The sequence below is a fragment of the Dryobates pubescens genome, chromosome 4 (genome assembly GCF_014839835.1).
Source record: "Dryobates pubescens isolate bDryPub1 chromosome 4, bDryPub1.pri, whole genome shotgun sequence".
NCBI lineage: Eukaryota > Metazoa > Chordata > Aves > Piciformes > Picidae > Dryobates > Dryobates pubescens.
In genome coordinates, this window is record NC_071615.1 from 41977123 (window position 1) to 42001877 (window position 24755).

Genomic DNA, 24755 nt, shown 5'->3' on the forward strand with positions numbered 1-24755 from the left:
CTTCCTCACCTCAGCTCTTACGAGCACAAGAACCGACATTGGACTCAGTAAACTAAACTCCTTAACTGAGAAATCTCCTAGAACAGAGGGATGCACTCATGGAACCAGCATAGCTATTTTTGTGTATCCCACACATAATGTAGGTATCTCATGATTGTTTTGAACCTGAAATTAAGACTCTACAGATAAATTCTTTACATTGTGAAAGCTGAAATTGGCCAGATGCACATTCCCAGTTTTCACAAGTTGTTGAAAAGGTGTAGATTTCTCATTTTTTGCTGTTATATAATATAATCATGGTTTAATGACCATCTAGTTTCAACCCCACTACCATAGGCAAGGACACCTTCTGCTAGACCAAGTTGCTCAAAGCCCAGTCCAACCCAGCAAATGGCATCCAAACTTCTTTGGGCAACCTGGATGGTATCCATTCACTGAAGCACATTGACTGTACCACCGAGTTTGGTGCAATTGTCAAACTTACTGAAAAGTCAAGTGATAGCTGTTTGAATCTGTCTATTTCAATGAAGTAAAAGCTAGCTGTGAGGTGCTTCGGGAGGCAGCCGACACGGCCTCCACGTGGGCGCTGTCCCTTTCCGCCCCTTGCTCACACCCGAGTACAGCGAAGACGCGGCCCTCTGGAGGGCAGCAACAACACCTCCAGACGGAGCGAGGTGCTGGACAGAGTGCCGAGGAGGGCAACGAAGCCGGTGAAGGGCCTGGAGAATAAATCTTATGAAGAGCTACTGAAGGAGCCGGGGCTGTTTAGCCTGAAGGAGGCTTAGGGGAGACCTCATCGTTTTCTACAAGTACCCGAAAAGACGTTAGAGAAAGGTCGGAGCCAGTCCCTTCTTACGGGTAATTAGCGATAGGAGAAGAGGGAACGGCCTCAAACTGCAACAGGGTAGGCTTAGACTGGACATTAAGAACATTGTTTTTCGGGGAAAGAGTGGTCAGGCATTGGAATGTGCTGCCCAGGGAGATGGTTGAGTCACCCCCGCTGGGTGTGATTGAAGGTCGTTTAGATGCGGTGCTCGAGGGTGAGCTTCGTAGAGCAGGGTCCACGGTTGGACTGGCTGCTCCCGAGCGTCTTGTCCAACCGCAACGCTCAGCCCCGCCCCGCGGGGCTCCCGGCACGAGCAGAAACACGCCACGCACGCGCACCCCTCCGCCCTTTGTTTATCCCGCGGAGGGGCCGCGCGCCGGCCGATGGCGTCAGCGCGCCTGGCCCCGCCCCTGCCCGAAGCCTTTCCGCCGCGGCGACTGTTGGGCCCGACCTGGCGGGTGTGGTTTGCTTCTTTTCTTCGTGGACCCGGTGCTGGGCGTCGGGGATTGGTGCTCGCCGTCCGGCAGCGCATGTTTTCCGGTGAGGGCGGCGGGCCGCCGGTGTCCGCGGCAGTGAAGGTGCAGGAGCATGGCCGCCTCTGGGTCTGAGAAGAGCAGCAAGAAGAAGACGGAGAAGAAGCTCGCGGCCCGCGAGGAGGCGAAGCTGCTGGCGAGCTTTATGGGGGTGATGAACACCATGCGCAAGCAGGTATGACAGCGGTGGCCCCCTGGGGTCTGGGGCTACTCGCCGGCTCCGTGGCGGGCTGCGGCGGGGCCCGAGGCTTACGGTTGCGACTCTCGGGGTGGCTGTGTGTTACCCGGCTCCGCCGCCCTGTAACGTTCTCTGGCTCCCGCGGAGCCAAGCCGTAGCGCGCTCTCCGGTGTTAAGTTCCGAGCCCCGCCGGGGATGCTAGCCGGTACTAGTGGAGTCAGTGATGCTCCGCAGCCAAAGCCTTCATATCGCGGGAAGGCTTGCTTGGCTTTTCCGTCGTCTGGGTGCGAGCGCAGTGAATAACCTCGGCTACCGTTCTTGGGAGCTCGGCACCGCCGGGGTAGGGTTATAGGCCTGAGCCACTCCGGGAGGCTCGGGCCGCCGCTGCCGCATGCCGACACAAGTGTAACAAGTTCGCATTGTACAGCAACGGCAGAAGACATGGTGAATCTGCTTCCTTATCAAATACATCTTGCTTGTGTTAGGGCTGAAGTTAAGCAGTGATTGATGGCTGAGATTCTCTAGTTAGAGTAGCCCCATATCCCTTTTCAAGCAGAAACCTGAAAGGAGTATAAAGATGGTGATTTTACTTAAGAACTGTGAATAAAATGACTGTAGTCCCCAGCAACAGTATCAGCGTAGTGAAGCTGCAGTGGGGGGAGAGGGGCAACCTGGAACCATGTTCAGTTTCACAGGTGGCATTTCTTCATACACATCATACCAAATACATCTGGTCATCTCACTGAGAAGCCAGTGGTGGTATAGGAGACTAATCTCCTCCTCATCTTTGCAAATTCTCACTTTTTTGGTAGATCAGATGCCTAGATCAATAGCCTACTTTTTATTAAAGGTGGCTTACCAACAGAGCAAGAGTTAAAACCAAAATGGTAAGTATATGAGTGGATTTCAGTTGAGCTGTCCAAACTGAAGTAAATGCTAATTTTAATTTTTTTTTCCTTCTTAAAAATCTCTGACTTCTGAGAGCTGAAGGATGATCAGTATAGCTTCTTGAATATCATAGAATGACTTAGATTGGAAGGGACCTCAGAGATCATCTACTCTAACCTCCCCACCCTCAAGGGAGAAGCTGGGTTGATTGTGGTACATGTCTTCCTTTAAAAGTGGTGGTGTGGTGCCAGAATTAAAGCTGACTCTGAAACCAGCTGTTCAAAAACAGCTGGGGACTTTGGTACTGTCATGTGTTGTATCTCCTAGGCTTAGCTGTTTGTCTTTCAGTGTTAGTGCTGTGTTCGTTAGCAGCTGGGGTCCTGTTCTAGCAAGTGATAGCACTGCTAATTCTGCTTTTCACCATCCCTTCTCCCCTGGTATTCTCTCACTAATACACAATCTGTTGTGTTGTCTGCAGAAACCATTTTGTGCAACTAAACTCCTGAGAAAGCAAATTGGTTTCTAAGACTTCAAATAGAGGAGTCGAGGCTTAAAGCCTATTATCTACTTTTTTGATGTAGGCTTTGTTTCTGTAAACATTACAAGGTGTAGCTGAGTTCAGAACTAGTTCAGCTAATGAGTTGTGCTAAAGTTTAAGAGGATTTATAGGTAGCTTGTTCATGTATTTTGATAAGCTGGAAACTATGCTGTGGTTATGAAACCTAAATATGGTATAAATGTAAATTTTTCTGTGGTGGAAATAGCAACATGTATGTGGAGCACTAGCTATTTAAATGCATTAGTTTAGTGCTGTAGGAAAATGGGCTGATTAGAAAGGACAGCTAATTTTGGAGAGGCTGCTTTTTTGTGTGAGCTGGGATCTAGAAGCAGCCTCTGTGTATATGGGAGTTGAGAGTTAGCTGCCTGCACTTAATACTGGTAAGATGTTGGAGGCAAGTATTTTTAGTACACAGAGGACTTCTTCCTCATCTCCAGTGTGAGGTGGCCAATGTCTTTGAGTTCTACAGGGCATGTGCATAAATCCTTTGTTGCTGAGTGTAGGTAAGCCAAGAGTGAAGAAATTGAGACTGAAGCTGGGAAAGAGTTGCAAGGTGTTGCTGAACCTGTTATTTGGAAGATGAAGCACCCCAATGCAAGCTCATGCTTGGGTGTGTCCTTTGGTTAATGTAAGACCAGTCATCTGTTGCTTCATTGAGGCGACTCAAGGACACCAGTGGGTGCTTTTGAAAAGAAGTCCATAAATCCTCAGGAGAGCATTAGTTGAAATAGAGGAGTCACGCCCAGAGAAAGAAATGAGAATGATGGTTTGTTTTGGTTGACAGATGCTTCTTCCCACATGCAGAGGGGCCTCAGAATATCTGAGGTGTTTCAGATGCTGAGCTGAGATACTACATGTATCTTAGAAATGCAGCATGGGGTTCAAAGCAAATCTTTGCCGCATGATTTTTGTGGTATCTTGTATGGTTAGTTTCCAAAGCCTGTTTTGAACCAGATGAGCTAGGAATTTCAGCTTTAAAGGACTTCCTCTGAAACTTTTCTCAAATGGTCAGTTTTCTTATTATTTCAATCCTAAATGATTTATAGCTACAGCTGTACAAAAGAGGCTGTATGTCTGTGTCCCCTTCCCATCTAGCTACTAATTAAAACATACTGTTAAAAAAACTATTTTGTCCAATGTATGCTTCTGAGTGTCCTTTCAGGAAATCAAAAAATAGGTTTATTTGATATATGGATCACCAGCCTCCTGAGGTGTGCCTTAGATGATGATGTTTGCATGTGAAAACGCTCTCTCACTGTTCCAAGCAAGTGTTTACATCTCGCAGTAGAAGTGCTCTTTTCCTGGATTAGTACTGGGGGTGGGTATAGGTAGGTGTTTCTGAAAGCAGTTCCATGAACTTTAGTAGCTAAAAATGAATTCCTGTGTTTAGGGAGCAGTGCTGCTCAGCTTTTCTTTCTTAGTAAAGAGGATGTTACAACTAACTTGTGCATTTATTTCAGGAAATACCTTCTTAAGATACCACCTGCAAATCTATTCAGATTATGTGGTTTTACCCCAATCACCTACTCTCCTCCTGTCTCTTGACAACTTTTGAGTTCTCTCACTTCCTGTTCTAGTGCATGGCAGCTCATTTTAGGGGAGAAACTAATGTATAAATAGCAAAGAAATGAGAAATTTTTGTGGGTTTTTTTTTAGTCTGGAAGCTAGTTGCTCATCAGGTGTGACCAGTCAAACCCTGCCACAGAAGCAGTATTTTTTGGATACATTTTCTTTAAATTTCATTAAATGCTTTGAAGTTGCTTGTCACTTTCACTCCAGTTGAGCAATATGGTGGCAGTCTTCAGATAGGAGGCTTTTCTGAGGCTTTTTTGAGAATCAGCAGCTGAGTGAAGAAGACAGCACTGATGGATGAAGTGTCATGTAAATGCAAACTCTGCTGTGTGCGGCGGAGCTTGTTACTGGAGGCTGATGTAGGTGCTGTAGGAAAAACTTAAAGCTCCTGTTAGTCATGACCATCCTTAAGGTACAAACTCGTCACTAAAGTGAATTTTGCTAGTTGTTTAGGTTACTGAACTTTGATTTTCACAAAACCTTTTTATTACATAATTCCCTTTAGCTGTGTGGATTAAGACAAGCAATTAATTTCCATTAGTTGTTTTTAAAGAAATATTGTTGAAAGACTTTTGAAATTTCTATTTTTTCAGGTTGTGTGTTGTTTTTTGTTTCTCCTCTGATTTAGAAAACTCTGTGTGATGTCATTCTTATGGTTCAAGACAGAAAGATCCCAGCTCATCGTGTTGTACTTGCTTCAGCCAGTCATTTTTTTAACTTGATGTTTACTAGTAAGTCTTTTCAAAATTGATTGATTATAAGCTTTCATGATGATATCCTGTTTGACTTGTGGCTGATAAGCTATTTATTTTATGAAAATGGTTAATTTCAGGGACAAGTGTAAGTGAAGATTTTCCTCATTTTGTCGTTCTTCCATTCATCTGTTCACCCTTGCCCTCATTTTCCTTTTAACTATATTGATCCAGTGTTACTTTAAATGTATCTGGCTTATTAGTTGGGGCACATAGACTGTATTAGAGTTGGTCTCTCTGAAAACTGGGAGTTTTGAATCTCATGACAGAATGTCTGCCCCATTGTTTCCCATCATTAGACACTTCTGTGTATGAAATGGGCTTTCACAAGTGTAAATATTGTTCCATTTATGCTATGTTTGCAAATCCAGTTACGCATTATCTGTCTTACTTTTACATGCCTTAACCCATGAAGTATAAAATTACTGTGCTGTAACATACACATTAAAGTTGAGTAGAAGTAAAATAACCATGCCTTCCAGTGGTCAGCTTGTAACTGTCTCTGGGCAAACTTAGTGCTGTGTCTGGGGACCTCAGAGCTGTCTCTTGTTACCAGCTTGAACATGTAAACGGCTTTTGACAGTGCAGCCTTTGCATTCTGCTTCTGGTAGTGTTCATGTGGCAGTCTGCACTGCACTCAACATCATTTATGAGCTTTTCTATTTAAGGCAGTTCATCATAATTTATCTGATACACACACCCCAATTATCTTGTTTGTCCCACTGCCTCCTTTCTTGCTTGACCTGCGTTAGTCATCCTGGGCAAACAGCATCAACTGTATATAATCACTTTGTATAATCACTTTAATTTCTGCTGTTTGCAAAATGTACTGTAGAATGGCTCATTGATATAGTGTGTGTTTTAATCTGTTTGCAGCAAATATGCTTGAATCAAAATCCTTTGAAGTGGAGCTAAAAGATGCAGAACCTGACATTATTGAACAGCTTGTGGAGTTTGCTTATACTGCAAGGTAGTTTTGTTATATAAAACTGATGTTTTTTCTAGGAAGCCTGCCAATTGTAAATGTTAAAATCTTAAAATAGTGCTTTTATGATTCACCAGTTTTGTTACCACTACAATTTTTTACTGTTTTTAAAGCCTGATGTGACTTGACTTTCCATCCTTCTTCCCTTTCCTTTTTAATTGGTAGGAAGCCCAACAGACTAAAGAGAACCATAGTTGTCTCCATAAAGCAATTCAAAGCACTGCAAGCTTTTGGCTGCAGTGCTGGAAGCAAATGATGCTTCTTATTTTTCTGAAATTCAGACCCTTATTGGCATCAGCAGGGTTTCTCTTTATCACTCAGAACCATTTCCAGGAGTTACACCTTCATCTCAGGAAAAGCAAGGTGTATAACCGTTCTGTGAAGAGCGTTTCCTCCTATCTCAGGTTGTCTGTGTGTGGTGCTGTTTTTCTTTTTTCCTCAAACAGGGCTGATGCAGATGACTAGGATTGTAAACAGTACTTCTTAATCAGCTCTCAGGACAGATGGCAGGGCTTTTATCTTTGTATTAATGGGATTAACTCTCTTTAGGAAGGCTTTCTCCTTTCTTGGAGAGGAATCTTGTATAATCCGTCAGTGGTAAGAGAGTCAGTGCCAGCAGTCCAACCATGTATTTGCCTTCCCTGCTGCCTGTGCCTTTGTCTGTGGGCCCTGCACCTTGTCTTGAAGCGCTGTCAGGCTGATGGTTCTGCTTGTGCACTCTAAACTATTCAGTCAGAGCAGTCCTGATGGTGCATTTAGGCTGACTTTGCTCATTACTGTTTGGGTGTAGGAGAGTGCCAGGAAGAAGGTTCTGTTCATTTTCTGTGTTGTGAAAGTGGTTAAGCACACAAAGCAAAGCCACAGCAGAGGGCCTGCTTCGAAGGCTTGTTCTTCAGAATTCAGGACTCTGCCCTTCCTTGGTAAAGCAGAGCATGTGAAAGCAATTTGGAAAAATGATGAAGGGGGGCTATGTCTTGAGACTGTGGTAAATATCAGGGAAACAATTTAGTCATCTGTGTGAATTGGTGTTAAGTTGCCTTTTAACTAAACAAAGTGTGTAATTTTGGTGATGTTAAATTTCTACCTTCTGTTTTGCAGAATCTCAGTTAACAGCAATAATGTCCAGTCTTTACTAGATGCAGCAAACCAATATCAAATTGAACCTGTGAAAAAGATGTGTGTGGACTTTTTAAAAGAACAAGTTGATGCTTCCAATTGCCTTGGTAAGAGAAATGCGGACTTAAGTTTACTGTTTAGTTTTTAGCTTTGCTGTTCCTGAAAAACAAATACTGTCTAAAAGACAGTAGCACTTATCTACTGGAAAATAATTTTACTGAGTCTAAACTGTTGTCCTTTGCACATACTGATTATGTTAGGTCTCATCCCAGCTTAACAGCACCCTGGAGCTTCTTGTTTGGAGAACCTCAGCTGCTTAGGAGGTGGAGCTTCCTGTTGTTGCTGTACTTGGAGACCAAATTTGACAGAGTTGAAATTTCTACAAAACTAGTGTATCTTCTACAAGAATGAACAGGATAAGTTTAGGTTACTTCTGGTTTTAGTTGCTCTTAATTTTGGTTGAAATGTTAAATATCTTCTGTAGTTCAAATGTAAAGTGTTACAGAAAAAAAAAATAAATAGAACCGAATGCTACTTCATGCTTAACATTTGGTCTATTTAATCAGAGATAAAAGGTAAATTTGTTCATAGGGTTTCTTACTGACACTTGCCATGTAATTCTGCTAGTAATGTTAGATGTTTATATAATCACTAGAAATGTTTTGTGGATTATCTGAATTACAGAGATTCATCTGACACTTCACTGCAGTACAGCTGTGACCAAAACAACTGCTGAAAGACAGATATTGCCTTCTAAGGAAAATGGCACTTAGAGCTTGTTTTGGGGCCACTTTTTGTTATAAAGGGAGATAAAGATTGGAAGCTTTTCTTTAAAGTGTTGTTTACAAGATGAAATGTGTTCTGTGCAGACTCATGGGCAAGTCCACAGTATCTTGGATTTTGTTTCCTTTAAAAGTGTTTGAAAAATTTGGCTTATTTTGAATCTCTTGAAATTGTCATAGGTTATCTATTCAGATTTTATCTTTCTAGTATACATTGTAATACTTGGAGCAGCTCAGTCTAGTTGCAGCCTGTAGGTTGGTAAGTGGCTTCTACCCCTCTTGCCATCTGTCCTGCAATAGGAAGGCAACTGTAGCATGATGAGCAAAAGCTGCTGTTGAGAAGTTCTCTGTGTACCTGGCTTCTAATGGGAAGGTTGGAAATGGAGTTTCTCAGTAGCAGTTGCTTTTTATACCTTGATGTTAACCTTCTGGCCATGCAAAAGCATCAACTTGACCATTTTTTTGTGTGTTGGTCTGCAGTTGACCCTGCTATGTGTATAGAGACATCTCCGTTCACTGTGACTTGAAGGAAATTGGGCATGAGCTGGTCAGGGAAGACCATAAAATTGGATAGTTTCCCAAGCTGTTCTGGTAGACTTTAAGATACTGTTATCTTCATAATGGGGAAGGAGACAGTGAGGAAATACTGATGAAAAGATACTTAATACAACAAGGTCTGACTCTAGTTTACTAGGTATAGGGATCAGCAGCTTGCGCTTATTTTAATTTGTCTTGAGTTGCAGTTGAATTATGACATGTGTTTTAATGGGGAGAAAATAAAGCATGGTAATCAATACTAAAATGGGATTGCAAGTATCAGTGAAATTACAGCAATTTTATTCTATTTTAATATAGTAAATGTTATTGCAGTTCACGTTTAGAAGGGGTTTTAAACATTTGTTTTATAGGTATAAGCGTGTTAGCAGAATGCCTAGACTGTCCAGAGCTGAAAGCCACTGCAGATGACTTTATCCATCAGCATTTCACTGAAGTTTACAAGACAGATGAGTTTCTTCAGCTTGATGTTAAACGTGTGACTCATCTCTTGAACCAAGATACACTGACAGTGAGGGCAGAGGACCAGGTGAGATCCCCGTTTCCTATCTAGAGCATTGAAATTCACAATTTTTTTTCTTCAATCAAGAACTGATGGCTTCTGATGTTCCTACAATGCTTGCCAAATTGTAAACTGTGCACCCCAACTTGGTTAAAACCCAGTACTAATGAATGTGAAGTGTGGTTGTGTGTTTCAGCAAAATAAGAAGATACAAAGGGACTAAGCAAACCCGTTCCCTCTACATAGCTATGGGCTTCTAATTCCATAGTATGTGAGCTGAATGAAGTTTAATGTATTATATTGGTTGCTTGTAGACTGGGGTCATGTGCTGTTGGTGAAAGTTCACCACTTCAGAGTGGTAAGCAAACTGCTCTGCAATGGCTGTTGGGTTGAAACCACACTCAGGTAAAGACCTATTTCAGACAATAGTTGGTTCTCATGGAAGGATACACAAAAACAATTTAGTCTTGGGTTACTGAGGGATCTGGAAGCCAGATCAACAAAACACTGAAAGCTAGATGTATTGACAGTGATGGATTGGTGGAAGGTTTAAAGTATACACAGTCTAGATGGTTGGAAGGAGCCTGGAGTTTCACTCAAATGGAAGTTGTAACCTGTGATAGAAACTACATTCACAGCTGTGCCATTTGTAAGGCCTGATTCAGCTTATAGTACTGCCCTGAATGGTTGCTTTCCAGCCTGTTCTCCCCACTGCTGGAAAATAGAGTATAGGTGTCAGTACTTCAGCCCAAAGGCTATTGCAGGGTGGCTGTAGCTGCTGAGTAACTACTTGTAGCTTCTTAGTCAAATCTGTTGAAAACAAACTGAAATCTCCCCTTCTTAGCTATGCTGTTCTGGTGCTTGAACTAGGTAATTTGAGTTTGTCATCTTGACTCATACCTTTGAAGTACAACAGAGGGATCTCAGAGCCAAGATGCTGAGTGTATCCACTTGGAAGAGGATGTCTTCCTGACTGAAGTTTAGCTTTTGCAGAATGAATGTGTTTTTCTTCAATGTATCTGTTGCAGTAACAAACTCCAATGAAAATAAGAGTTATTAAGAATGAGGGATAGTATCAGGTGATTCACTATGACAGTTGGGATAGTTACAAGTATAAACATGAGTTATGTCACAGTTCAACATTCTTGTCACATGGTGGAAAAAGTTCAGGTTACAAGGTAACATTCTCAAAGGTGGAAATATTGTTTGGCTTGCTGCTAAAACGACACTTGGGAATTCAGTTTCTTTCAGTTCTGTTGGTAAGGTAGGACGGCATGCTTTAACTTGGCAGCAGTTGTAGGAATTTTATGTAGGCAGTATGGCATTATTAAAATTCCTGTAGGGAAGTGGCAGTGTGAAGCATGACACTGTAGAATTTTGCCGATGATATGTGGGCTGACCCAGGCAGGAGAGAGGAACAACCAGAAAACCCCAGATGAAATGAAAAGGGTGGATTTATTCCTGTTACTTCATTAACTGGGGGATCTCAGAGATGGCATTTGGCAGAGGTGCAAAAGACGGAACACAGGCACTGTAGAACTCTGTCATTGCTACAGTGAAAAAGCTTTGGCGCCTGTGCCTTTCACCTGTGTCCAGGATTTTTGCATGCTGTGTTTTTTCCACTGTGTTTTGATCTTTCCCACAGCATGGCAGGAATCTAGGGGATGTTTGATAAAGTGTCCCTGAGTTATCTAAACACAGATGATGTTCTTGTCAAGTACACATAACTAAGCAACAATTAGCATGTTATGTTTTTCCACAGCCCAGCTGCAAGTCACTTGAGCATGTTTACAATTCTTCTCACCAATCTTTGGTTATTTTCCCATGGGAATCTTAGTTCTCAGGACTACTGCTAGAGTTGACATATTCTACATTTTGTAATGGTCTAAAGTATATTTACAATGGGCGGGGGGTGGTGAAAAGGAAGGTAGCTTTAATAGTTGTCCTTTATTTTATCTTTATGCAAGTAATGTTTCTGTTGATGAAGAGATAGTGTTCCTGTCTTAGTCATTCTGGGGAAATTCCTTAGCTGATGAAACTGAGCTTTAAATATTTTCTGTATTTCTTTGCTGTCCCTTGCTCTCTGGTCATTTTACAGGATTATAGCTGAGGTGGTTTAGCAGTCCTTCAGGTAACACCGAATCTGCCATTAAATGTCTTTCCACATTACATCTTCAGCACTTGTCACTGATCGTTGTGATGAGTTTCAGCTACAGGAGTGTGTATTGAGGGTGTTATCACTTGTAATGATATTATTGTTGACTGAAGCGGCAGCACAAACATAAATTGTTATGCCTGAGAGCAGCATGGAGGTATCTTAGTATATAAATAGCAGGGGATTTTTTGTTTCATTCCTGACCCAGAGAACAATCATAAATCAGATTTCTTGATTACCTTCCCTGTTCTGTCCTCCCTGTCCCCTAAGAAAACAGATTATCTTTTCCTTTAAAGGAGACGGGATAGTCTCAGAATGGTAAATTTATGGTAGTCTGCAGGTAAACTTTAATACAAGTGATCCCCTAAGACTTAATAGTAGCAATGTATTCAGATCCACAACACTATTTGGTAACAGAAGCAGTTTATCACCTGAAGGGTCTATATCAAGTAGATGCTCTTTCAACATTTTTGGTGAAGTATCTGTGTTATGGCACAGAACTCAAAGCATATTAGACTTAACCTGGAGCAGGGGTTACCCACTGTTGTAAAACCAATAAATTGCAGATTTATGCTTCCCATTTGGAGGAGAAAAAGGTTAAACAGCAGAAGTAATGTTTTTGGTAGGTTGTTTGGTGGTGGTTTGTGGGTTTTTTTTTGAAAACACATTTGTGGATGGATTTTATTCTGTGCTTGTGCATTTGCTGTGCTTCATGTTTGTTCATTGGCTTTTGGGGGGCTTGGCTGGTGGTGGTTTGGGGGTTTTTTGGAACCAGACAATGATGGATCCCCACATAGTAAAATGTTAGAATAAATTAACATCTAACAGGCAGAAGAATCAATGTGGAGCACTGAGGTTTAATTATTTGTTTTACTATATGGTGATGTACCTCATTCTTTTCTTTCCTTCTCTTGTTTAAGGTTTATGATGCAGCAGTCAGATGGCTGAAGTACGATGAGCCAAATCGCCAGCCGTACATGGTCGATATTCTTGCTAAAGTCCGATTTCCTCTTATATCAAAGAACTTCTTGAGTAAAACAGTTCAGGCTGAACCACTTATTCAGGATAACCCAGAATGCCTTAAAATGGTGATCAGTAAGTTGAACTCTAGCAAAAATCTTTTGTGTTCTGTATAACTGAAAAACTGCTGTAGCCTTTTGGAAAATTGTTTTTTAAAACATTCTGACAACATTTTTGGCATTAATTTGACTGTGTTCCCTCAGGGGTGCTGTATTTAATTGAATTAACAGGTGATAATGTAAATAAAACTCAGTTTACGTAACAGAGTGTGACTTTAATTTCTTTTCTCCTAGCAAATGACATGAACTCCATGACAAGTACTGGAATGGAGATTTGTCCGTGAGTTGTTAGGGTAATTGGAAGTGTTATTGTGCCTTTGGGACAGGCACAATAGATCAAATATTGTTCATATTCCTAAGTGAATTCATATTTTTATGTAAAAAAAATTCAAATGCTTTCAGGCTTCTAAGCAAATTAGAATGTTAAAGCATACATTAAGCTATTTTTTTTCCCTAATATATGCTGACCATTGAGCCTGCAGACAGGTGCATTCCTTGAAAGCACAGATAAGATGGGGGACAAGTTTTTCTTCTGCTTTTAGACACTATTTGTAAGATATCATCTTCTAAGAAAGAAAAGCTTAGATGTTGACAAACATTCTGGAAAGATTTTTTTCCATTTCCTTAACAGTTAACTAGTTGACTTCATTTTAGCATAGAACTAAAAAACAGTGCACAACCATTCTCCTTCAGTCTCAATCAGCAAGTTTCAAATTAACCTGTATGTTGGTAAGTATTTGCTGACCATTAACATTTCAGTTGTGCTACTTGTATGACATGGAGTTTTGGATGCAGTTGTTTAAGAACTAAAGTTTTTTTGTCTGGTTTCAGTGACTTGCAATGATTTTTGCATTCTCTGGAACTTTTTGTAGGAGAATGCCTATAGTCTTACAGCAATTTTAACTGATAGTTTGCATTGTCAAGCTAAGAACAAAAATGAGGGGCTATTATGAGGAAGAGTATGCTAGAGATGCAGTCCTTGTTAATCAGAAATTGGAGGGTGAGAATGCAGGCATGGTTGACTTCTCATTGCATTCAAATCCCTTTGAATATTGTCCTCTTTACCCTCCCAGTTCACCCATTTCTTTTCTTTGGGTTTTCTTAATTAGTTGCTTGTTTTAATAAATGACCAGGTCAATCAGTCAGCATGTAACATGTTATACATGTTACATATCAATTATAACTATATACCATGTCCTGTCTTCAGTTGGAGCAGGCAATTTGAAATAGAGTGTAAATCTGGATGTGTTGCTGCACATTCCTCATTTTTAAATGAAGTTGTACAGGTGTAATCTAGAAACTTGGTTTCCCCCTTATCTCTCCCCTCCCTCTCCCCTCATCCCTGCCTCTAAAACATCCCTTTTCATTTATGAGCTATGCTGGATCTGCAAATGGTGGTTGTCTTCCTCGCAGGTGGGATGCGATACCATCTGCTTTCCCCAGAAGACAGAGAAGAGTTAGTGGAAGGTACGCGGCCAAGAAGAAAAAAGCACGATTATCGCATTGCTCTGTTTGGAGGCTCACAGCCCCAGTCCTGCAGATATTTTAACCCAAAGGTAATCGTTACCTCAGAATGCATTAAGGTTCACTGTTTGTAATCTTACATGTTTTATTTACTGATGTCATCAACTGAGATGTAATGGTCTACAAAATGGTAATAGGTAGGATGCATTCCCTGCCTTTTGGGTGTCCGGTTGGAAGAGTGTGGGTAATTAGGTATGTTCACATTTGTGTATCTAGATGTAATTATTAATAGAATTACTATGTTTGCTTATTAGCAACTAGATATGGAGTTCTGATAAAGCCATCTGAGTTGAGATTTGATTGGTATATGCGTCCCACAGCTGGAATTAACTAAAAGGTCACCAAAATACCAAGTAATTGGTTAGGAATATGAAAGTCTGTATGCATGTGTGTGCATGTATGTGTTCAGAGAGTAAGCAGCTTCTCTTTAGTACAAGTTGCATTATGGGCCTGTACGCTAGTCTAGAACCTAGTTTTAGTGTGTAAGGTGGATTTTCAGTGCATTTATTATAAATATTGAATCACTTTTAAATACCAAGCGTTCACTGTTTTGTTAGCTCTTAAGAGAGTATTACAAGAAGGAGAATTAGGAGCCAAGTATTCTGTCAGTGGAAAAGAGTAAGTTTCTACAACAAATTTAGAGGAAGCGAGCTTTGCCTGAAGCTTTTTCCATATTTTTCTGAAGAATGGTGTGGCAATGCAGACTAGATGATACAGAAAGATCAGCTGCATGCAAAAGGATTATCCATATTCTGTTTTACCAGACAGGAACATGCAGTAATGCAGAAAAAAACCTGCTATGTAAACATCAGGGCTCTCCAGGTTATGAAGTCACATAGATGTAATATCCCCTTGAAGTTCTGGTTGTTCTAACTCATCATATTAAATGCTTATTACAGTTTCACACAGTTTTGTGTTATCTGTGTGAACTTTGTAGTCAGTGTGAGCCCTGTCAAATCTAATTTGGAATGAAGAGCCCTTGGGACATGTTTTTTAACTCATCATTCACATTCCCTTAAAGTTGCCTTCTTTGAGTGCTGCTCTAATCTGGATAAAAACCTGCTAGTTCTGCTGATGTAGTTTGAGATATTTCATACGTATTTGTATTGGGAATTCCAAATTCTTGAATGATTACCACTTTTTTTCTTCCATACACATGCTCAAGTAAGAAAGCAATACTCCATCTGGGGATGAGGAGGTGAAGGGAACAGAGCAGATAATTCCTTCTTTTCCAAGGTCTGAGCTGAGAAGTCTTTGATTGGGATATTAATTCTTTTCAAACAATTACTTGCTTTTGGCATTTTAACAAGTTAACAATTCACCCAATATGCTCTGACCTTTCTGAGGGGAATCAGATCAAGGTTGCTTTCTCTATAGTCTCTAGTTACTTATGTTGGAACAAAGATGATTTTTAGGCAGGATGGAAACTTGCTTTGAGACTTACTGTCCCAGTTCTTAATTGGCTTTGGTAATAACAGCATGGTGTGCATGGGATCTCTGTACTAACCTGAGAGGTTAAATTCCGTAAGTGCCTAATGTCACTGATAGTCAGAACTTGAAAGATGGGGATTATTGCTTCATCACTCTGTAGAAACTAATATACTCCCCCCCCACATACTTGTCACCATGTATGTTATGAAAACTTGTTTCAAAAATATTAATCTCAGTGTATGTTGAGTTGGAGCAAAAGGCAACGGAAACTGAAAGGAAAATTTTATGTATGTAGTTAAATGATCTTAAGTCAGACCTAAACTATAATATTAAAGGAATCTGTTTTGTGATAAAAAAGTTGTGTTTATATAACTGTCTATAAAGCATAGGGTAAAGTAGCTCTTTTAATAGACTAGGTATAATGGAAGAAATTTTGCAGAACTGGTCAAGCTTTATGGCCTTGCATGTGGATTAATGGGGGGAAGGGGCAGGAGTAGAAAGCAAAAAGTGGCTAATTAGAAATACTGATTCTTACAAGCATGTCTTCCTTGAATGCTTTCCTGGTGCTTATGCGAAAGTTAGCCTGTCTTGTATGTTAAATAGCTTTTACTTGCTTCATTTCCAACTCTTAAGCTGTTCAAAGGTCTTTTTCTGGGTGTTTTGCTCAAGTATCAGAGTTTGATCTTTAACTGTGACAGTAGCTTTTTAAGTACAACAAACCAAGGATCAGAACCCCTGCTTGATTAGCTTCATGTGCATGCCAAATAAGTGAGAGAAGTAAGGCTCCAGTGCTTAAGTGACTTTAACCATCAAAAGATGATGGAAGTGCCATAGAGCAGAGAGAGTTTGTGTATCTACTCTTGCAAGGTTAGAACTTTGCAAAAGAATTGAAATTGAGTTGGTCTGTTGAACTGATGGAATAGTGACCTAGTCCTTCGCTTCTGATTTTAATTAAATTCAATCATTTAAATTCTTATGTCAGCTTAAAAAGAGAGAAACTCCAAACAGTTCACAACAAATGCTATGCTACTATTGAAAATACTTTCTCAGTTGTGATACAAATTTCAACAATTCTAGCACTATAAAACTAGCGCAGACACTTCAATTTTCACTGGTTGCTTTGCATTCAAAATTGGTTTCTAATGTTGATTTTCATTTCCTTGTTGTCAGAAAGTTCTCTAAGAATGGATTGACTACTGTGTGTTGAGACTGCTAGCAGTATTACTTTAAACCTATACTTTTTTGCCTTTGTTGCCCTGTAACTGGTATTTCTATTGATGCATGTACCTCATCGAGAGAGCAAAATGATGCAACAGGACAGATGCAGATGGACATAAAACTTGTGGAGCAATCTGGCACTATTTTGAGTAGAGATGTTTCAGAATACTACTAGAGATCCTACATGTCCTATTAATGGTGGTGGGAAGCATTTTCTTGTTGAATTTTCCACAGAATGGTTTGGGGGTTTTTTTGAAAGCCTTTTTTTCCCCTGACTTGTGGAAAACGCCTTTTTGTTTTACAAGTTCTTGCTAAAATATTATACGTGGCTTTATGGGATCCTGAGGCAGCAATATGTTTACTCTTTTGAAACTGCTGTCTCTAGTGACGAGAAATGACTGGAAGTTTTACCAGTGCAAACCAGCAATGGCAAGTAAAAGGTAATAGATGTCTGACATCACTGTTTCTTGATAAAAGGGAACCAGCATATCTTTTGGGAGGACACAAAGCTGTAAGCTATTGGCTGTAAGCTATTAGTGGGGAGGTTGTCCATAACAGAAGTCTGCTGTTTTCTGTGACAAACTTGGAAGAGGAGGTATCAACTGAAAACAAGGAAAAACACAATGATGTGTGCCACTTTTGTCACAGGGTCTTGTGGCTGCTTGGAGATTCAGATGTAGTTTAAGTGATTAAATAAATTCATGAAAGAGGAAAGCTTTCAAACACTATTAAATACAAAGGTACAACTTCTGCCTCTAATGTCCTGCATCATAATTTGTTGAAAACAGAGCAGCGGGGGAAGTGTTGCCATATCTTTGCCTTTCTTTCCCTACTCAGCCCCCCAAGAAATGAGGCTTGCCACTGCCCATGGTCATGTGGATCTTGTTTACAGCATAAATCAACTCTTCTGCATGTTTCTTAAATGTGTAAAATGCATAAATTGAAACAATTCTATGTGCTGCAGATAAACACTGAAGAGCATTGCAACAAAGTGACTTAAATTGCTTCCTGCTGAAAGAGAAGGATACTGCTGAGTATGCTCAGTTATGGCTTTTCATTTGATAAAGGTGTGGATGAAATAGTAGATAAGAACCAAACCCATAAAAGTGAGTCAGATTGCAGCCCCTTATAAAGGTAAAGGAAAAAACCAAAAACCAGTTTGTTGGGGTTTTTTTTGTACAAGTGCCAGAAATTTAAACTAGGAAATATATTGATCATGCACAATGCACTAAGACATTTTCTTAAGATTTATGCAGCTATTTATTTTGCCATGCTGTAGTATGGCTTTCCTTTCTAGGATGTCCCAGGACCTGTTTCTCACCATAAAGGGCCACATGCACCTGCCAGCTCTTCTTGATATGGGGGATGCTACAAGAAAAGATTGTAAGATGTTTTGGACTATAACACGCTCTGCCTCTTTCTTTGAACCCCCATGTAGGAGTCACTGTTCTTCCTCATTGACCAAGGTGTTTGGAGTATGTCCTCGCAAAGAAAATGTAATGTAACATTTTGTGTGAACCATTGCAATGAAGGTCATTAAGCAGGTTGAGCTAGACCATCCTGAGGTGGCACAGATAACAGTTAAGGTCCCATACTTTGCTGTTCAGTACAGGACACAAGCTATGCTCATGGAATATGTGAGATGCTATTACTTAAGTGTTTCTTGTGCTGTATGCTGTTCTGGTCTGCCATCAGTTGCCAAATTTGTTCTTAAGGCTTTGGGGAGCATTATTACCCATATTTTATACTTACTGATTTTGCCAATTCACACAAAATCAGTTTCTGGGCAACGTGACTGCCAGTATTTGTGATGGATCATTACCCTATTTCTCATGCTATCAACTGTGGATAGCTATAGATCATTTGTGTTTTGTAAATTCTGTAAATAAGCTTCTAGTTGTTATGGTAATAAAGTATGTATCGGAGCTTTTTAACTGAGTTGCTTGTCAATTTGGATATTATCTACTCCTTTTTCCATTGCCTTTGCTTGGTATATTCTGTATTTATTTTTTTAATAGAAATAATCTGTTACTGTATGTAAGATGTCTTTTTCCATTCCTATAAAAGAAAATGCACTCCTACTGTATTGATCCACATGCATTGTTTCTGACATGATAGCAGCAGGAGGCCAGTTCTGTTGGGGATAAAAAAAGCATCTGTTTTTCAGGGCAGCTGTATGCAGGGAATAAGGAGATAGAAATTCATAATGTCATGGTTCATTGCAGCTAACTATGTCTGTGTCTAAGAGAATTTTTCAAGAGTACGCCTGAGGAGTATCCTTCAATAAACAGTGTTCATGTTTGTTTTGAAAAGGAGCTTTAAAACTGACCATATCTAAATCTCTGAAAAGCTCTGTTTGAAAACACTCGCTGTGCAGGTAAGTGTTATAATCTATTAGACATTACTTGTTCTTTGTAATGCAGGATTACAGCTGGACAGACATCCGATGTCCCTTTGAAAAGCGCAGGGATGCAGCTTGTGTCTTCTGGGACAACGTAGTTTATATTTTGGGTGGTTCCCAGCTCTTCCCTATAAAGCGAATGGACTGCTACAATGTGGTGAAGGATAGCTGGTATTCCAAGCTAGGACCTCCAACACCTCGTGATAGCCTTGCAGCCTGTGCTGCTGAGGGCAAAATTTATACATCTGGTGGTTCAGAAGTGGGTAAGACGCTAAAAATCTTTAAACCAAACCAAAAAAAAAAAAAAAAAAAAAAGCACAAAGATAGATACCTGGCAACTTTTCTGGTTTTTGCATGACTGTTGAAAAGAAACTGCACGTTGCTGTGTTAGCCTAATGACTCCGGTTTTCCATATTTAGGATAGTAGCCTCCCCACAATCCAACAATCTTTCTGTTGCATTTTTAAAATGGTTTCACTGATTGAAATGTTTTATATTTACAGTAACTATAGAGCATAAGGTACACTGCAACTCTTAACTAGGGATAAGCAAATATATTTTTAGGAGTCCCACTTTGCTCTTGGCTTACTTCTATAAATTCACAAAAGTCAGCATGGTTTAAAATGTCCTGCGACGTATGAACAAAATAGCTGCATTTTGACAAGGACTTTCTTTGTACACAAAATATGTTAGGCCTAATAAGGGCTTCTTAAAGGAAAATACTGAAAGGAAGCTTTTGAATCTACTGCTTTTGGTGGTGAAATCATACCTGGCCCTGTAAAGGAGTTTGTCCTGTTTTTCTGTCAAATGACAGAAGTTATCCTCTGTTAGTTTGTTCTGTTTTGCTTCAGTATAAAGAGAGATGCTGCCTTCTTTAGATCTTATTGCATAGTAAAAAATTAAGGTTGTCGGGTTGTTTTTTTCCTCTTTCCTCAAGAGGTCTAGTGGGTGACTAAAGCCATTGTTACAGCAACTTCTTTTTTTTGGTCAGATACATTGTCAGCAAACCAAAACTTGGCATGTAGGTATGCTCTATCTGTAAGAATACAGAGCTTTAGAAAAAGCTGTGTTCCAGCACAAAAAAATGAAAACCAAGGCCAACAACAAATCCCAAAGCCTAGATCCAGGGAAAAATTTTCTAGTAGATCCTTTTGAGTTCTGCCTTGCTGCCGAGGGAGGTGAGCAGAGGGGAAAAGGTCATAATCGGCTTACCATTGATAAGTCAATGGGATGTTGTACCACTGAGGTGATGTTAGATTGACTTGTGAAATTGCAGAGGTCTAATGTAGCAGTAGCTCCCACAGCTCCTCACCGCCACCTAGTGTGACCCGTGTGAAATGGCACCATTCCCATTCCTTGAAATAGGCTTCCCTTAAGACTAGGAAGATTGACGTTCCAAGTTTCCCACAAGTCAGTTAGTAAGGAAGTATGGTACCAACTGTGTAGTTTCTCTAATACATTGCAATTACTTAATATGACAAGTGAGAATTTTAATGTAGGTATTTTCCTTTAAATCTGTTTCCATCACTACAGTTTCACTTTGCTTTCCATAAATGTCATTCCTGATGGAATAGTTAAAGCTAAAAATTAATAACAAAGTTTCTTTTTCTTGGAATCCAGTATGCACAGCTTGTTTGGAAAAGTCTATCCTATGTCTAGTACTTTCTAATCTGGAACCAGCAGTTATGGGAAACCATTAGTTGGACGAAATGCTGCAGTGTAGGGTTTTTTGAACCAATTGAAGCATTTGACAGACACATTATTGTGCCAGTCCATTACAGAAAACAGGGCTTCTTTCCCTTTTTTGATTTGATTGGAGAACTGTTTTGTTTGCAACAGCTAGCAGAGTTTGGAAGCTGAGCATACTAAATTCTTCCACTGTATTTAGGTGCAGGAACAATATTTAACATTATTTTGAGAGCATACTGGAAATGGAAGCTTTTACCCTTTTTGTTGTTGTTTTAAAACAGACATTTAAAGATAACTCTGCAGTACTTCTCATGGATGAGAATGTCTAACTTCAAATCAATACCATGTGTATTTATATCAAGGGAAAAAATTGTCCCACTCTATACTGCTCTCCATACTATCAAGAATTACATAGTGGGAGTAAACTTGCACAGTTTATAGAAGTCTGCCTCTGTATTTGGGGTGTGGAAGTATAGGAATCTTAAGGGTTTGAGTCCCCAGCTGGTACTGAGTGCTGTTAGAGCACTTAATTTTTTTCAAATAGAAAGTCAAGGGAAGGGGAACACAGGGAAACACCTTTATCCATTATAGGTGACTATATTGAAACAAGGGGGAGAAGGATCCTGTTTGGGTTTTTGGGGGGGAGAAGTTGTATTTGGCCTTCTCTGCTTTGGATATGGCTTGGCTAGTTATCTGAGCACAAGTCTTTAAGCTCCTGTCTATCTTCATTAGGAAAATTGGGGTTTTTTTAGTAATAGTTTTATTTGCCCTTGAGGGAAGAGTACACAGACCTTGCACTTTCCAGAAAACAGGTATCTGCCAGTCTCCAAGAAGGTAGAATGATGAGGGACAGCTGTCTTGTGGTTGCTAGTAATTCAGGAGTATGTTATGACATAAGCTATTGAATCCCAAAGGCAAGGTATTTTCTGGGAATTTGGCAAGTCCCATTGCTTGGAGCAAAGACTCCTGTGACGTTTACTAAGCTAGCTTCATCTGTGCATCTGAAATTTCAGTGTATTTCCAAGAAGTGAGAGTAGCAGGAGGTGTGACCAGTTAGTTGTATCTCTGGTCAGTGTTTATCCCCCACCCCACTCCTCTTCCCAAATCCTCATTTTTTTGTTTTTAAATGCAAATAGCAAATTTTATAAACATGGTTGCATATTTTGGAACAAAACAGTCAAGAATTACAAGTATCTACTTTGAGCAGCCCCAAGTTTCAAGTTGTTTAGCTCTGCTTTTGGAGGTGGGAAAGCAGCTTTCCCTTTGTCAACTAACAAATAAAGCATCAATTTGTTAATTACTGTTAGACACTTCTCTTGAAAGACAACCATAAAAATTAATGCCACTTTGGTGGGTTTCTATTTTTTTAAGGAAATTCTGCACTGTATTTATTTGAGTGCTATGACACACGAACAGAAAGCTGGCACACGAAGCCCAGCATGCTGACTCAGCGATGCAGCCATGGAATGGTAGAGGCAAACGGTCTCATTTATGTATGTGGAGGAAGCCTGGGAAACAATGTTTCTGGAAGAGTCCTAAATTCCTGTGAAGTTTATAATCCAGCCACTGAAACGTAAGTATTGTGGCAAGTCTGATTATTCTTGGTCACTTCTCTTGCTTTCCTCGCTCTCTAAACAACTGAAGTATAAAGGAATAGGAAGAACTGTATGTGGTAAGGAATTTTCCTGAGCTAAGCAGTAATAAGTTATTTGTAGTTACTTAAAAGCATTTTTTTCTCAAGCAGCTTTCTTCTATCTTTCTTTTTCCTAATCCTAGGTTATGTTTACATTTACTTGTATGTTTTGTACTTACTTTCTAGAAAATACGGAGTTTTCCTAGTTTGGTTTTCTCTTTTCCCCAGGTGGACTGAGCTGTGTCCAATGATTGAAGCCAGGAAGAATCACGGGCTGGTGTTTGTAAAGGATAAAATATTTGCTGTGGGTGGACAAAATGGCTCAGGTATGTTAATTCTACTCATTCTCTAGGTGTCACAGAAGATTTTATGGAGGCCTTTTTCCAAATGAATAACTCCTAATCTGCTTAGCTGAAAAACTGAGCAGAACCATAATACATGTCCTGTTGCATTGTTGCTTAAAGTTTTAAAGCTAGTCAACTATTTTTAAGTGGTGAACAAGTGAAAACTTTTGACTGCCTTAGTTTTAAAATGTGACTTGCTGTCCTGGGCAGGTACTTTATGACCCGCTCATCTCCGATCTTTAAAAGTAGAAGAGTAATAGTTTATTTCCCAGGATAATTTAATTATACAGGTTTTCTGAAGTGCTTTTCAAAATGGAAAGCTCTTGGCTATGAGGTGTGTTAATCACTGTTTATGGTAACTGGAATATTTTACTTCCAATTAATGCTGTCTCAGGTTATAGCTTGTATTTTAATTAGCTACTGTAACTATTCCACCATGATTGATTGCAAAAATACAGTAGAAGCTGCTCTTGTGTGTGTGCAAACACTTCATCAAATGGTTATAGCCATTTTTCCAACTCTTGGTGTATTCACTTTTAGAAGTTTTTTACTACTGAAGCAGTAAGTTATTGTTTTGCTGTTCATATTCTGTAACCTGCCTGGTTCTGATATAATGGGGCAGAGTTATGTCTGGGGTGAAACAATCATACCTCTTAACACTAAATAAAAGTTTCTCAGTCTCTCAAATCTAGCAATTCAGAACTGGAAGTGAAAAGTTGTGGCTCTTCTTACAGCTGTTAAACAGAGATAACAGAATGTTTGTAGATACTATAATTACTACCTTGTGTTCTAATTAAGCAAATATTGGGCACAATTAACTATTCTCTAATAGCAAGTTGATTCCCTTGACCCTTTTCAAAGGGTCTTAGGCTTTCAGACTTCAATGATATTAACATTGGAATGGAGAGAGATCAAAAAATGACCAATTTTGGTACGGGTACTACTGGTGATCCTCTAGAACAAAATGCCTTCAGTACAGGGAAGTTTCAGGTGGATTCTTGAGTTTTTGTCAGTAACCACAAATGGGAAAGAAATTCAATACTGTTAGTTCTTCTGTTCAAAAAGCAACATGTTACATCTCTAGAAAGTGTATAATGTGAAATTTGTTACAATACCTCTCACATTTGGTCTTTTGGTATTCATAAATCAACAAACCATTTAGAAGCATGGGACTTTTTTCCACATTGTATTTTGGATTTATTTTTTTAATTCCAGTATTTCTGTTTAGATTGAAACCTTGACAATAAAGACTAAGTTTAATGAATAATTTGTATATTCTAGTTCAGTCCATCGTGTATAATGTAATAAGCAGTTATCTATCTCATTGCTTTGTAGGTGGCCTTGATAATGTAGAATATTATGATATCAAGATGAATGAGTGGAAGATGGTGTCTCCAATGCCATGGAAAGGTGTGACCGTGAAGTGTGCTGCTGTGGGATCTGTAGTCTATGTCCTGGCTGGCTTTCAGGGTGTTGGTCGATTAGGGCACATTCTTGAATACAATACTGAGACAGACAAGTGGATAGCCAACTCCAAAGTCCGTGCTTTCCCAGTGACAAGTTGTTTAATTTGTGTTGTGGACACTTGTGGGGCAAATGAAGAAACTTTAGAGACCTGAAGCCCTGTAGGAAATGCCGAGACATTCTTCAAGGACTTGGGGAAAGATGGCCATTGTTTCTTTGCTTCTTTGTTTTAATGAATCTTGAGTTAACAGAAACTGAGATGCAGTCTTTCAAGTTGTGTATATACAGCATATTATATAACATGGATTTTGTCGTGCCCATTTTCTTGTCTGTTTTGAGAGATGGGGATGTGTTTTGAGAATCTACTTGCATAGCTGAGTTCATATGGCATCTTCCTTTAAAAGGATTCTCTGTGTGGCCTTCTCAAGAATGAGACCCAATCTAGTTATTTAAAAGAGCTCAAAGCATTTGATGAAGGTTTCTGGTTAGGTGACACTTTACTGTGCTCAGCTGCAGGGATTCTTCATTTAATACAGGTGAGTAAATGCAGTTGGTCATGAGAAATGAGCA

General features: G+C 39.8%; 1 protein-coding gene across 1 annotated transcript; it reads left to right on the forward strand.

Annotated features, from left to right (window-relative positions):
* The first annotated feature begins 1250 nt into the window (after positions 1–1250).
* On the forward strand, positions 1251–24420 carry KLHL7 (kelch like family member 7). Its single transcript, XM_054161181.1, has 11 exons — positions 1251–1534; positions 5185–5287; positions 6185–6278; positions 7392–7516; positions 9100–9275; positions 12324–12498; positions 13896–14038; positions 19079–19319; positions 22116–22317; positions 22606–22703; positions 24057–24420. Exons 1-11 carry the CDS (start codon positions 1415–1417, stop codon positions 24338–24340), a joined length of 1761 nt encoding a protein of 586 aa, XP_054017156.1. The 5' UTR covers positions 1251–1414; the 3' UTR covers positions 24341–24420.
* The last annotated feature ends 335 nt before the right edge of the window (positions 24421–24755 follow it).

Coding starts and splice junctions, on each gene's coding strand:
- KLHL7 (XM_054161181.1), top strand. CDS start 1,415: ATGGCCGCCTCTGGGTCTGAGAAGAGCAGCAAGAAGAAGACGGAGAAG. Junction 1,535..5,184: donor TGAACACCATGCGCAAGCAG/GTATGACAGCGG, acceptor CCTCTGATTTAG/AAAACTCTGTGTGATGTCAT. Junction 9,276..12,323: donor CAGTGAGGGCAGAGGACCAG/GTGAGATCCCCG, acceptor CTCTTGTTTAAG/GTTTATGATGCAGCAGTCAG.